At 41.3% G+C, this 13,685-nt stretch overlaps 1 protein-coding gene across 1 annotated transcript; it reads left to right on the forward strand.

Annotated features, from left to right (window-relative positions):
• Nucleotides 1-640: 640 nt before the first annotated feature.
• LOC133140192 (5'-AMP-activated protein kinase catalytic subunit alpha-1-like) lies at nt 641-9,876 on the forward strand. The gene is made up of 9 exons (XM_061259841.1): nt 641-845; nt 2,081-2,222; nt 2,604-2,697; nt 3,234-3,378; nt 4,201-4,288; nt 4,784-5,008; nt 5,593-6,088; nt 6,959-7,085; nt 7,510-9,876. Exons 1-9 carry the CDS (start codon nt 749-751, stop codon nt 7,770-7,772), a joined length of 1,677 nt encoding a protein of 558 aa, XP_061115825.1. The 5' UTR covers nt 641-748; the 3' UTR covers nt 7,773-9,876.
• The last annotated feature ends 3,809 nt before the right edge of the window (nt 9,877-13,685 follow it).

Consider the following 13,685-nt stretch of genomic DNA (forward strand, 5'->3'; position numbering starts at 1 on the left):
CCAATCAGGTTTCAGTCAACGCATCTTTGCACAACATCTGGCTTGCCAGTTTGCTGGCTTCCCAGGTAATCTAAACTGGATTCTTTTATTTCCCTGATAAATAGTATGGTGGCTTGATGAAGGCTTTCAACTTGCGCCCTTGCAAAATAAGTAAAATGCATACAGTATGTATTAAGCTTGATTTTGAGAAGCGCTACATGTAAACGAGCATTATGTAACCACCGTTACACCTTTAACTTGTCTAGTTGGTGTTTTCTAGATGCTCGACTGTCTAATATCTCAATTGATGCTGAATTGGTCTTTAAAAAAAAAAAATCTAGATTTTCTGGTCTTTACAGAAGGGGAATGCTGCTTACAAACTACACACTGGAATGAGTAGAATGTCTATATATATATATAATATATATATTATATATATTTTATATATATTTTATATATATTATATATATTTTATATATAATATATATTATATATATATTATATATATATATTATATATATTATATATATATATATTATATATATATATATATATATATGTGTGTGTGTGTTTTTATATTGTAGTTGCAAGAGGGTGGGAGTGAATAGGTGTGTGTGAAGAAATGTACTGTTCAAGACAGTTTCCCTGTGAAATGCAGCCGGCTAGTCAGCCAGTTAAGGAACTTGTGTTCCGCAAGGAGAATCATGAGGGTTTTTACGTTGAAGGGGGAAGATAGCGAGCGCTTGCTACACAGCGCTTTCGTGGGAAGATGGCGACGGATAAGCAGAAGCATGAAGGCAGGGTGAAAATTGGACATTATATTCTAGGAGATACTCTTGGAGTGGGAACATTTGGGAAAGTAAAGGGTAAGTAAGGCTTTAGATGATAAGTAACGTAAGACTTGAATTTGTTAAATTAAGATTGCTTTTGTCGTATCTGGCTAGCTAAGTCAGGACAGGAGTTGTCTACCCAGCAGAGATCGACAAGTGAAACCGCTGATGATATAACGTTAGGTGGCTAATCAGGCGCTAATGAACGTCAGCCAAGCACAATTCAATTGTGCCATTTCTCCTACTGTTAATTAATTTAGACCTGTCTGATAATTCGGAAATCCGTTAGCTATGCTAGCTAGCTAGCTAAATTATAGTCTCGTCTGATAATGACTTGAAGTATGCCGTGTGGTGAACTGATAACATTACAGCGTATATATAGGCGTGGTTGCTGGATAGCATTTAACGTTAGATAAAATAACAACAACAAAAAAACTTGCTGTAACTCTTTATCTAGCAGTAACATGCCTAGCTAGCTAGGTCCGAGTTTCCTAGCCAACTAAAGTTGACGTTAAGGAATGACGCGTAGGGAATGAGGGAGTAACTTCGCTAGCGAGCTAGCTACCAGCTAACTTAGCTAGTTAATAAGCAAGCTAGCTAACTATTAAAATGGGTTTGCTGTACTTCTATAGCCTACACGAGCAAACCTAGCTATTCTGTATATTTGCAACAGCTAGCTAATACTGAAGCTCCTCGCTCAAACATTACGTTAGCTAGCTAACGTAAGCTACGAAATAACACTGCGCCGCTTTCGAAACCGTTTAAACTTGCACTGCATGGATTATTCTATAATATTTCATCATCCACATCTGCTAGTTAGTGAGTAGTATAGTTGAGGTAAATTATGTTCTGTAAAGCTCTCCTGTATACTGCCCTAAGAAAGCAATGAGTTGCCAAGACAACTAAATTAACGTTAGTGTTTTGGATGAACCATCTGTAGAAATGTCTGTTTGTAAGAGTTAGGTGCCACTGAAATGTTTGGGTTGTGATCGCTGTTGTGCTTTGAAGTGACATAGCTAGCTACAGCAGCAGTCAGGCCAGGCCAGTTGTCGCAGCAATCATCGCTATGATGTAAATTATATGTGATAATTCATCACTTGCTGGCTTAGATTCATTGAACACACTTGCTGGTAAAGATTAATTGAACACAGTTTCTGTTAAACCGTCTGAATACATGATACAGAACCTTATTGATCTGGACAGTGCTGTGCTGCAGTTCTTTTAAATATATTTGCTATAATAACCTAACGGGCACTGTCTCCCTCTCTTAGTTGGTCAGCATGAATTGACTCAACACCAAGTAGCTGTGAAGATCTTGAACAGACAGAAGATTCGCAGCCTTGATGTTGTGGGAAAGATTCGCAGAGAAATTCAGAACTTAAAGCTCTTCAGACATCCACATATTATTAAACTGTAAGTTTTAAATTGGGTTATTTTATATTTAACGAGTTACAATAAGCTGCAAAAATGTGTTTGTGTGTAATTGTAACTGTGTAACGTTCCAACCAAGGATATGTTCAACAATTTCTGCTAAAATCAGTTGAGTACATTGCAAACATTGTTTTCCTATAGTTTCATATGTTTTTCTATAAGTTAAAAGTATGTTTTTGGGCACTATACAAAGTGTTTTGAATCTGATCAGAAAAGTCTAAAAATGTAATGGCTCTAAAAACACGCAAACAGTCTGTATGGGAAAACGATTATTGTATTGTGCAGTGTTTTAGGTTTCTTTTAGTTTGTTTCAATACTAAATAGGAGGCTAGTATCATCTTGACAATATTTGTCTTGGTACAGGTATCAGGTGATAAGCACTCCAACAGATATCTTCATGGTGATGGAATATGTCTCTGGTGGAGAACTGTTTGACTATATCTGTAAAAATGGGAAGGTAAGCATGGTTATAAAATATTTTTCCTTCTAACCCCTCTCAGTGTCAATAAAGGCTCTTTCTGAGCATTTCGTTGTAGGGAGAGGTTTTGTGAACCCTAAAATGGGCAGGGCTGTTATGTTGACTTTGACTCGCTGTTAGGAATCAGTTGGGGTTTCTGTAGGGAAGCAACACTTTTGTCTGGTTCACAAGTCGATGATTGAGCAAGACGCTGTGGAAATGTCTTCAGCCCTGACCTCACGCCCTCTTCTTGGGGCCTGTTTCACAAAGCAGTATTCCTGAGTTTGCTGGATAACTGCCCTGAGGCAAACCTGAAACCCTCCCAAATGTGGGACATTGCCTTAAGTAAAAAGAGCTGTTCTGGGTTTTACTCTATACAATTATCCAGCTAGCTGCTTTGTGATACAGGCCCCAGGTTTCCTTCAGGTAGTATGATAACCCTTCCTAGTACACGGGTCACAGCTCTGCCTCTGTAGTACGTTTACCGCTGTAATGTTTTGAATGAAACGGCTATGTTCTGGTCCTGTGTTTGTCAGCTGGATGAGAAGGAGAGCAGGCGTCTGTTCCAGCAGATTATCTCTGCACTGGACTACTGCCACAGGCACATGGTGGTGCACAGAGACCTCAAGCCAGAAAACGTTCTGCTGGACGCTCAGATGAATGCCAAGATAGCCGACTTCGGTGAGCACAAGATTTCCTCTTGGAGATCATAGCACTTCCTTGTTCCTGTAAAGCACACTCTTCTTATGGATCCACTCAGCTTATATCCACATCAGTGAAGAGCCATTTGCTAGTTGAGAACAATTGTAATCGCTTTCTGTTGTCCTGTCCCACTTTGCCAATTTAGTTTGTTGTTTATTGAGCACATTCTTTTTTATTGTTATTGCATAAATATCAAGGGGGAATTTCTCCATACGGAAGCACTGCAACTAGCAATCTCTACTCACTAAACTAGTGTGAAAACATAGTGATTTATTTGCAAAGCTTATTTTGGAATACTGACTTCCTAGGGGCTTCTATTTCAAGAGCAATCAATATTGAATGGAAAAATCTTTTAATGAGAGATCAATTTTTCCATTCAATGTAAGGCTCTCCGGGCAATCAAATGCTAGCTCACCATATGTATTATTTCATAATAAAGCTACAGTTCCCTACTGACAGTCATGTCATACAAAGTTAAAAAATTGTCACACATTTAATCCCCACTATATCTGGAATTATTTACCCTCCTCTATTCCTGCATGTATTTGTAATCCGCATACTGCATAGAAGGGTCATCTTCCAATTTCTTCCAATGCAAAAGAAGTTTAAAGATACAGTTGAAACCAGTTCACTGCGCACAATTGTATATTAAAGAGCACAGCCGACTAAAATTATTCCTTTGCAGATTAAGTGCAGAAGTCTGTTAATCGCTAAATCCCCACTAGTGAATGACCAGAAAGCGGGATGTGGCGGGAGCTCACAGAAGTCAGTCTTTTAATGTGTTTTCCCTCGTTTCCCCAGGCTTGTCCAACATGATGTCAGACGGGGAATTTCTACGAACGAGCTGCGGCTCTCCAAACTACGCTGCCCCCGAGGTCATCTCGGGAAGGTGTTTTTATTGTTTGTTCTTTGAGCTTTTTCATTTCTAGCACTTGTCGTATCGTGTAGGTTAAACATTTCATTGAGCTGGCTTTTGCACATTGCATACCGTTCAAAGATTTTAAAATGGAGTCCACAAAGCTTGACTTGATAATGTTGTTGATAAGGGTTGATAATTAAGCTCTGTCAGTAACTGCTGATGTTCTAGCGAGCCCCTCTAGCCATCCCAGCTTTATCCTCACTTAGAGGTAGAACCCTTTTATCGTCATCATTATGTCTGTTGTGATGTGCAATATGACTCATGTAGATTATGGGTATGCACTTTGCACTTTGTTGTACATTGCTCTGGATAAGAGCGTCTGCCAAATGCCATTAATGTAATGTAATATAATGTAATGTACTGTAGGAGGAGTAATGTATGTATAGCATTTCTTGTGGCCTAGAATACATCTTTATTATCTGTAAAAGCGGACCATTAGCTCATTTCTACCCCCCATGCACGCAGGTTATACGCTGGTCCAGAGGTGGACATTTGGAGCAGTGGCGTAATCCTGTACGCCTTGCTGTGCGGGACGCTCCCCTTCGACGACGACCACGTGCCCACGCTGTTCAAGAAGATCTGCGACGGCATCTTTTACACTCCGCAGCACCTGAACCCCTCCGTGACCAGCCTCCTGAAGCGCATGCTGCAGGTGGACCCCATGAAGAGGGCCACCATCAAGGACATCCGGTGGGCTTCAGAGTCAGAAACGCACTGTTTTTAGATGCTCATTACTTTAAAAACATATGCACTTCCATTGGTTGGCTTGCCGTTTCGTGGCGGACGGCAGGTTGTAAGGCTCTTGCATGTACAGTAGCATAGGTTTTATGGGATTTCTTCTGCGACATGCTTCAAAATGGCTGCCCGTGGGGTGGATGGGAAGCTTTTGCTGACCCATGTGTGCTCTCGTGTCTGTAGGAGAAGGAAATGAAGCCTCACTGCAGCTGTGTTGCATACCCGGGAAGCTAATCTTGCTCAGTGCTCACAGAATGTAGCATGCTTTTGTTTTCGTGGCTCATTTCCTTCTACCAAGGTGAATTGTGCAAATATGTTAAAATGCTAAATTCACAGAACTCAAAACGTACAATTTTGTGTAGTTCAAATATAATGACAGCAGTATCACATTCAGCAAAATGGACAATTAAGACTTAATTCAGAATCCATTAAAATGCCACTGAAAGCTTGAATGAATTGCATTGGGCGTAATTTTCCGTGTTAATTTGCATCTGAAAATATCACCGTCGTTCTGTAACTCTCCCCTTCTGTCCCCTCAGAGAGGACGAATGGTTCCAGCAGGACCTGTCCAAGTACCTCTTCCCAGACGAGTCGTCCCACAGCTCGGCCGTGATCGACGACGAGGCCCTGAAGGAGGTGTGCGAGAAGTTTGAGTGCTCGGAAGACGAGGTCCTGACCTGCCTGTACGACCACAACCACCAGGACCCGCTGGCCGTGGCCTACCACCTCATCATCGACAACCGCCGCATCATGAACGAGGCCAAGGACTTCTACCTGGCCAGCAGCCCCCCGGAGGCCTTCCTGGACGATCACCATCAGCCCGCGGTCAAGCCCCACCCGGAGCGCGTGCCCTTCCTGGTGACCGAGGCGGCCCCCCGCCCACGCCACACGCTGGACGAGCTGAACCCCCAGAAGGCCAAGCACCCGGGCGTGCGCCGGGCCAAGTGGCACCTGGGCATCCGCAGCCAGAGCCGGCCCAACGACATCATGACCGAGGTGTGCCGGGCCATGAAGCAGCTGGGCTACGAGTGGAAGGTGAGCCTTTCCCCGCTTACAGGGACCAGGAGCACGGGCTGGTGGAGGGAGGACCACTGGGGGGTTTTCAACACCAGGTGCTGTTTGAGATGCTGTTTAGCTTTTAGGCAAATTAAACAGCAGGTACACTTCAGTGGGAGGGAGAGGCGAGCTGGGCCTGTTCTCGTCGTTATGTTGTGCTAAGCCCTGTTATGCTAAGCCATGTTATGCTAAGCCATGTTATGCTAAGCCATGTTGTGCTAAGCCATGTTGTGCTAAGCCATGTTGTGCTAAGCCATGTTATGCTAAGCCATGTTGTGCTAAACCATGTTATGCTAAACCATGTTATGCTAAACCATGTTATGCTAAGGGGCGGCACGGATGGTGCAGTGGGTAGCACTGCCGCCTCACAGCAAGGAGGTCCTGGGTTCGAATCCCCGTCGGCCGGGGCCTCTCTGTGCGGAGTTTGCATGTTCTCCCCGTGTCTGCGTGGGTTTCCTCCGGGTACTCCGGTTTCCTCCCACAGTCCAAAGACATGCAGGTTAGGCCGATTGGAGAGTCTAAATTGCCCGTAGGCATGAGTGTGTGAGTGAATGGTGCGTGTGCCCTGCGATGGACTGGCGACCTGTCCAGGGTGTATTCCTGCCTTTCGCCCAATGTATGCTGGGATAGGCTCCAGCCCCCCTGCGACCCTGATCGGGATAAGCGGGTTCAGATAATGGATGGATGGATGGATGTTATGCTAAGCCATGTTATGCTAAGCCATGTTGTGCTAAGCCATGTTGTTACCGGACTGGGAGATTTTTTTTTGCTGTCTCAAACACAGGACTGGGGGTGGTTTATTTGCTATGGAAATGAATGAATGTCGTTTGTGCTCTCTGTATTGCTCAGGTTGTGAATCCGTATTATTTGCGTGTGCGGAGGAAGAATCCAGTGACAGGGCTTCTGGCCAAGCTGAGCCTGCAGCTCTACCAGGTTGACAGCAGGACTTATCTTCTGGACTTTCGTAGCATTGATGGTATGTTGAAATGGGAACAACGGCTCACTGAAAATCATGATCCATATCCATAAAAGCACGCAGACCTGGTCAAGAGATACAGCTGTGTTTCAGACCACAGAAGAGAATGGCCAGACTGGTCAAAGCTGACAGGAAGGTGACAGTAAAGCAAATAACCACACATTACAACAGTGGTATGCAGAAGATCATCTCTGAACACATAACGCAGCAAACCTATAAGTGGATAGGCTACAGCAGCAGTAAATACCCAATAAAGTGTTCAGTGAGTGTATATAGGCTGAAAGACACTAATGAAATGAATACATACGGTATTAACACAAAGTGTGTATGGTAGTTTAGCCCACTTGTCTGCACATTCAGCACTGTCTTAGTGTCAGTTTAGTGCGGTTTCTGATGCCAGTGTTGTGTTCACCTCGCGTTTCAGATGAAACGTTGGAGTCAAAGTCGGGCACCGCCACCCCTAACCGCTCAGGCTCGTTCGGGAGCCACCGAGCGACCCCCAAGACGGAGGCCGTGGGAGAGGAAGCCAAGGCCGACGCCCCGGCCAAGGGTTCGGACGGCTCGCTGGCCTCCTCCCTGACCTCCTCCGTGGATTCGGCCAGCGGGGACGCCGTCACCAGGGGGGGGAGCCACGCCATCGAGTTCTTCGAGATGTGCGCCAACCTCATCAAAATGCTCGCCCGATAACCTTTCGGCGCCAGCCTTCTTTTCCCGCTGCGTTTCCATAGCAATAAGAGCGCGAGCGTTTCCCCCCCCCAGCTTGGCGTGTCCTGTTGCGGGCGGAGTCGCTGTTGCGGGCGCTGATGGGGTTTTCGCCCTCCGTAACTGAGGGGACTCAGGGTGGGAATGTTATCGAAATAACTGCCAAGCCACTTTATAATCACAACAAGCATTTTTTCTGCCATTGTCACCGTGGTTTAAAAAAATAAGAAAATGTGTAGAACACATTCACATTATGTATCCCAGCTTTTTTTTGTCACATTCCTTCATATTTAAGAAAATGGCAAGATATGCCCATATAACAATATATAACTCCCGATCCAAACACGCTTATCCAAGTCACAGTGCAGGTGTTGTATAATGAGCAGCACAAACTAAAGGAAATTCAAATGGGACCATTTTTGTCAAGGGGGTATGATAGTTACTGTATTTATACAGATGATTTTTATCCCAGTTTTATATGTAAATAATAATAAAAAACTAGATCTATTTAACCAAACTTTATGTGGGGATTTTAGATTTTATTAAAAAATAATTTATTATGTGTGTAGACTTTGATTGTACCTTTTTTGCAGTTTCATGGCATACGATTTCATTCTGTTGAATTTGCACTTCGTTTTCGTTAAACCCTGTGAGTTGTACTGTATGTACGTTTATTCCTGCAGTTGTGACTGTACAAGTGTGATGCAGAGTTGATCATTAATGGTCAGTTACGTGAGTGTAACTGGTCAACACACTGTTTTTATTCTCTTTTTTTCATGAGAAAATGAAGCAACTTACATGAGGCAGACCTGGTTGTGGAACGTGTTTATCGTCAGTTTGGGACCATTCAGCTTGACTGACTTGCCGAAAGAACAGAGATTTACATGTAAGGGTGGATTTCATTTGATGAAATTAAAAATCCTGAAAGTAAGTAAGGATTGGGAAGCCATACTGCCTTTTTGTTGTTAAATTTGTGCAATTTTTTAAATTTGGTTTATTGTCCATAGAATAACCTCTTTATTCCCAACTCTTGTTATTGAGGAATAGGCACTGGTTTAGACAAAAATTAGATTTAAATAAATTTTTACATGATTAACCAAATCACTAAAGCCCTTAGAATATCATATCCCTTCATTCTTAACCTTTTATTGAATTTTCATGAAACTTCACATCATTTTAAATGATGAAGTTAAGAAATTAAAATGAATAAAATGATGAATTGGTGTTCGGTAATTTTAATGCATGTACTGTACATACGATTATGACAATATGGAGGGTTCTTTAAAGTTCTCTGTTTATTATTGCATGTCAAACTGTCATCTGTGCCAGTATGTGCATTTTAATTGCAGTGTCTCCTTTTGGAGAGATAAATTAGGCTGTTACATTAAGTTCACTCTGCTCACCCTGTATAGCACATGCTTCCATTATTCATTCCTTGGGCAGATATTACTGTACAATTCACCAAACGCAGTCTGCATTTCTTGTAGAACCTAAAGAATGTTCTCTGTTAAATGTATTTGATTTATAATATACTTAACTATACATTTTTTTAACCGCTGATTGGGCTATAGAATCTGAATGGTAGCATTTTTGTGTAGCTTTCCAAGGGGAAGCCTTTGGTTTGTCAAGGGAAAAAAAGCGTTTTGATTGTTTTGATATTCCCAAACTTAGCCTAAGATAAGTTTTTAGAACATTTTATTGCGTTACGTATGCATACTTTGATTTTTAGAAATTATACTACTTTCACTTTTTATAACATGTTTTCTAATGAGCTTGGCTGGAAAATATAGGCAAGGAGGATTTTCACTGATTATTTGTTTAAACTGGACTGTATGTGTGACGCAGCAGAATAGCACTTGATATGATGGTTGTGGGTTTGAATCACACTTGGGGAAACTGCTTTCCCCCAACTGTTTCCCTCCAGGGAGTTGCTCGATTGCTTGAGTGCAGTTGAATCAATGGGAAAAGGAATGTGTTTGAAATTGTAAGCACTAAAATGTAGGTAAAGGGGAAAAGTATGGTATATCTGTACTTTTTCAGTGTCTTAATGTGCCTACACAGAACTGCCTAATAAACACATCGTACCAAACGTCTCTGAATCTTGTCATTCTTTTAAAGCATGACAGTTGGTTGCAGTTGTTTACAAACTTGGTTTTTATGCCAAAACTTGTAATGCAATCAATTTAATTGTTTATGGCATTCGTTCAGCAGGTAAGAGCAGACATCTGGCAGTTGGAGAGCTGCTGGTTCAATCCCGCCCTGGCTGTATCGAAGTGTCCCTGAGCAAGACACCTAACCCCCAATTGCTCTTGACAAGGTGGTTGGTGCCTTGCATCGTAGCCAATTGCCATTGTTGTGTGAGTGTGTGTGTGTGTGAATGGGTGAATGAGAAGCATTAATTGTACAGTGCTTTGGATAAATGCCCTGAATAAATGCAGACCATTTACCATTGATGTAAATATATTTGGTTGGTTGGCTAGATATGATCATGAGTGTGTGAGCTGGGACAGTAAATGGAAGATATTTGAACAGTGAGGGAAACGGTAGTGAAATGAAGAAGATGGATTTGATAAGGTAGCTGATGTACGCTTCACGCATAAGAATGTACGTATGTCGTGTGATCATTACCCAGTTACAGAGAGTTAAACTATTTCCTAATAATTGCATATCTAAGGGCTTTTTTCCTTTGAATTATAGAGAAATTTGCTGACGCCTCATACCTTAGTGTGTTCACATGAATTATGCTGCTTTCCTTCATGAGGACACAAATGCTGTGGACTTGTGTTTCCAGGAGGGGGCGACATTGCAGTTCATATTTTCAAGTCTGCATGGAGTAGCAAAGAAACATGTGGAATGCTTGTATTCAGTTAAAGCTGACAACAAATAAGCTGAAAGCATTGTTTTGAGGGTAGGTCTCTGAACTATTTTATTTGAGTATGTGTAGCGGCTGGCTACAGGATTGTGCAAATCGAAGGGGAGAGTCCAATAATTGTTTTTGTTCAGTAGCTGTCATTTTCACAGCATGAAACGAGTTTATCCACAGTATAGTGTGCATTTAATGTAAATTCTATACACTGAGTACATTCAGTCACTGTAGACTGTAGATTTAAAAACGAACCTGCCTATTTCTTTTTAATGCAAACTATGAACGTGTTTTTGTTTTTGCTTATGAACAGAAAATCTTGCCAGGTGGTCTTGACTGTAATGACTGCCATAAATGAATTATTCTGCTTTAATAGTCATTGTTATCACACTGACTTGGACAAAACATTTATTTACATAAAAGTACTTTCTTGTATTTTACAAACTACCTTTCTAACAAATTACGACATGAAATCCTTGTTTATCTTATTCTACCTTTAAAAAGTTTGCAATATATACAAATACTGTGTATGCATGTATGTATATATCTGAAAGGGGGGCTCGTTACCCTGCCAAAACTATGTAGCAAAAGCATATGAATATGAAAATATGTTTGACAAATAACATGACTGTTGTACATACAGTACACAAGCACAGAGAGAGACACTAATGAACTGATTTAATAATTTAAGTTCCCCTTGAGTCATTTCTCAATCTCCAATTCTACCGTGTTGTACATGATAGTAAGTGCTAATGACAGGGACAAGCCACAGTAACAGAAATGAGTCATTGTGTCTTTTCTGACCAGTATGGATGTTTTCCAGTGTGCCATTAAAAACACTTATACCTGCCAATAAGCTCATTGCCATTTCAAAATATTAGGATTTTCCTTGACAAACTTTATATGACTCATAATTAATGTTTGTAGTGAATGGATAGAAATATGGACAGAAATGACTGAGCAGGGGGAAAATCTGACTGGAAAAGAGTGCATTTCTTCTTCTCAGCCAATATTTTAAATGGCAAAATCTTTAACTACTTTTTCCATGGTTTCGTCTGGAATACAGTCTATCTATGGTGTATTCAACTGGACCATTGATTGCAGAATAGTTCACCATGTATAGTGCTCCAGAATTATTGGCACCCTTATATGCACAAAAATACTGTAAACTAAAAAAAGAATACAATTATAGACATAAGTTTTAAGGGCGGCACAGATAGTGCAGTGGGTAGCACCGCTGCCTCACAGCAAGGAGGTCCTCTCTGTGTGGAGTTTGCATGTTCTCCCCGTGTCTGTGTGGGTTTCCTCCGGGTACTCCAGTCCAAAGACATGCAGGTTAGGCTGATAGGAGAGTCTAAATTGCCTGTGAGTATGAGTGTGTGAGTGAATGGTGTGTGTGCCCTGTGATGGACTGGTGACCTGTCCAGGGTGTATTCCTGCCTTTCACCCAATGTAACCCTGTTCAGGATGGATGGATGGACATAAGCTTTAGGTTCCATCAAGTGTTAAGTTGTATGCTTTATCAATGATACAATGGAATCAACCAAAGCCATTTTTAAGTTGGTATGGAGGAGCCAATTTATAGCTCTTTTTGAGACTTAGTGATCCCAAGATGCCACCAATCTCTGCAGTTCTTAAACCATGATCTTTATGGCCATAACGTCCACTTGCATCCTCTTCCTGGCATGTTTGCAACCATCCATACATTTAGAATTTTTTATTATTGCCCTTACATGTATGCATTTCTTTGTACTCGATTACCAAACTTGTGACAATACACTACCATCAGTCTCTTCTGAATAGACAATTCTCTGCCTTTTCCCATGCTTATGGTTGACAAATGGATGCTTGCCTAATTTTTATACTCTAGCAAAATAGTGATGGAATGATACAGTATAGTTCTTATTTACTGAGATTAACCAAATCTGATAGTAGATGGAAAACATATGACTTCAATTTAGTGGGCCTGATAATATAAGTTTTACATGTTTACAGCAAGCTGGAAAAAATACCTTTATAAACAATACATTTTACTATTTATGTATTTGAAATTTCCTTCTTTCCTAATGGTCACCAAAAGCATAATCACTGGAAATATTTTACTTTATATATTTTATATTTTAATGATAATATTGTATATAATATTTTACCACTGGAAATGTTTACAGCATTTAGCCTACATTGTGAAATAGTTATTTCCGGGTGTGCTTTGTAGAAAGGAAAGAAAATAAAAGCGGTTAGGAAGGGCAACAAATAGCCTTAACATGATCGTGCATTTCCCCCACAATTGACATGCCACAATGATGGAACAACAATATCCTGTCTTTGTGCACCGGCATCATGGCGGAGACAGAAACACAGATCGGGTCTCCAAAACGGAACGCATGGTAAACCAATGAAATTCGATCAGTCTGCACAGCTTTGACTAATGCCAAGGGGAAAAAATGTACAGCGCCAGACGCACGGATGCGTGGGGGTAATTTAAAGATCTTTACCCAGTATAATTGCACGACTGACTGGGGTCAAAGAAAGCAATCATTTCTGGGCACCGCCTGTCTACTGACACCAGGCCGTACCTCCCCCCATTTTTGTTTTCAAGAGGACATGCAGAGCCTTCAGATTTTCCCCTCAAACATCCTGCTCATGTATTTGCTGTATAAATAATGGCTCCTGTGTGATTTAACCATGTGGTCATCTGAAGAAATGTCATTAAAGTGTCACTACAATGGGCTGGTGCATTTGTGCCCTGGCATTCATTTATTACAATGCAATCTACTCCTATCAAAATCTTGAGCAAGACACAAAAGATTAATTGTAAATATAGATTGTATATTTTATGTATTAATTCTATATTATAGCGGTGCTGACCTCATTCAGATGGAGCTACAGCATCATGTTGTCAACATTGTTGGCTTAAGTCTGATTCACATTTGCTGGCGGAGGGTCCATACGGAGCAAAAATGGAGACCAGTAACCATACGATTGTCAAAGAAGGCTATTTTATTGTCTCTGCAGCATGCTGCTGCTGTCCGGAA

Source organism: Conger conger, chromosome 11, assembly GCF_963514075.1.
Source record: "Conger conger chromosome 11, fConCon1.1, whole genome shotgun sequence".
Classification (NCBI taxonomy): domain Eukaryota; kingdom Metazoa; phylum Chordata; class Actinopteri; order Anguilliformes; family Congridae; genus Conger; species Conger conger.

Excerpts from the sequence above, each read along its gene's own strand:
- LOC133140192 (XM_061259841.1), top strand. The coding sequence starts at position 749 with ATGGCGACGGATAAGCAGAAGCATGAAGGCAGGGTGAAAATTGGACAT. Across the intron at positions 3,379-4,200 it reads TGCCAAGATAGCCGACTTCG|GCTTGTCCAACATGATGTCA; the intron begins GTGAGCACAAGA and ends TCGTTTCCCCAG. Across the intron at positions 5,009-5,592 it reads GCCACCATCAAGGACATCCG|AGAGGACGAATGGTTCCAGC; the intron begins GTGGGCTTCAGA and ends CTGTCCCCTCAG.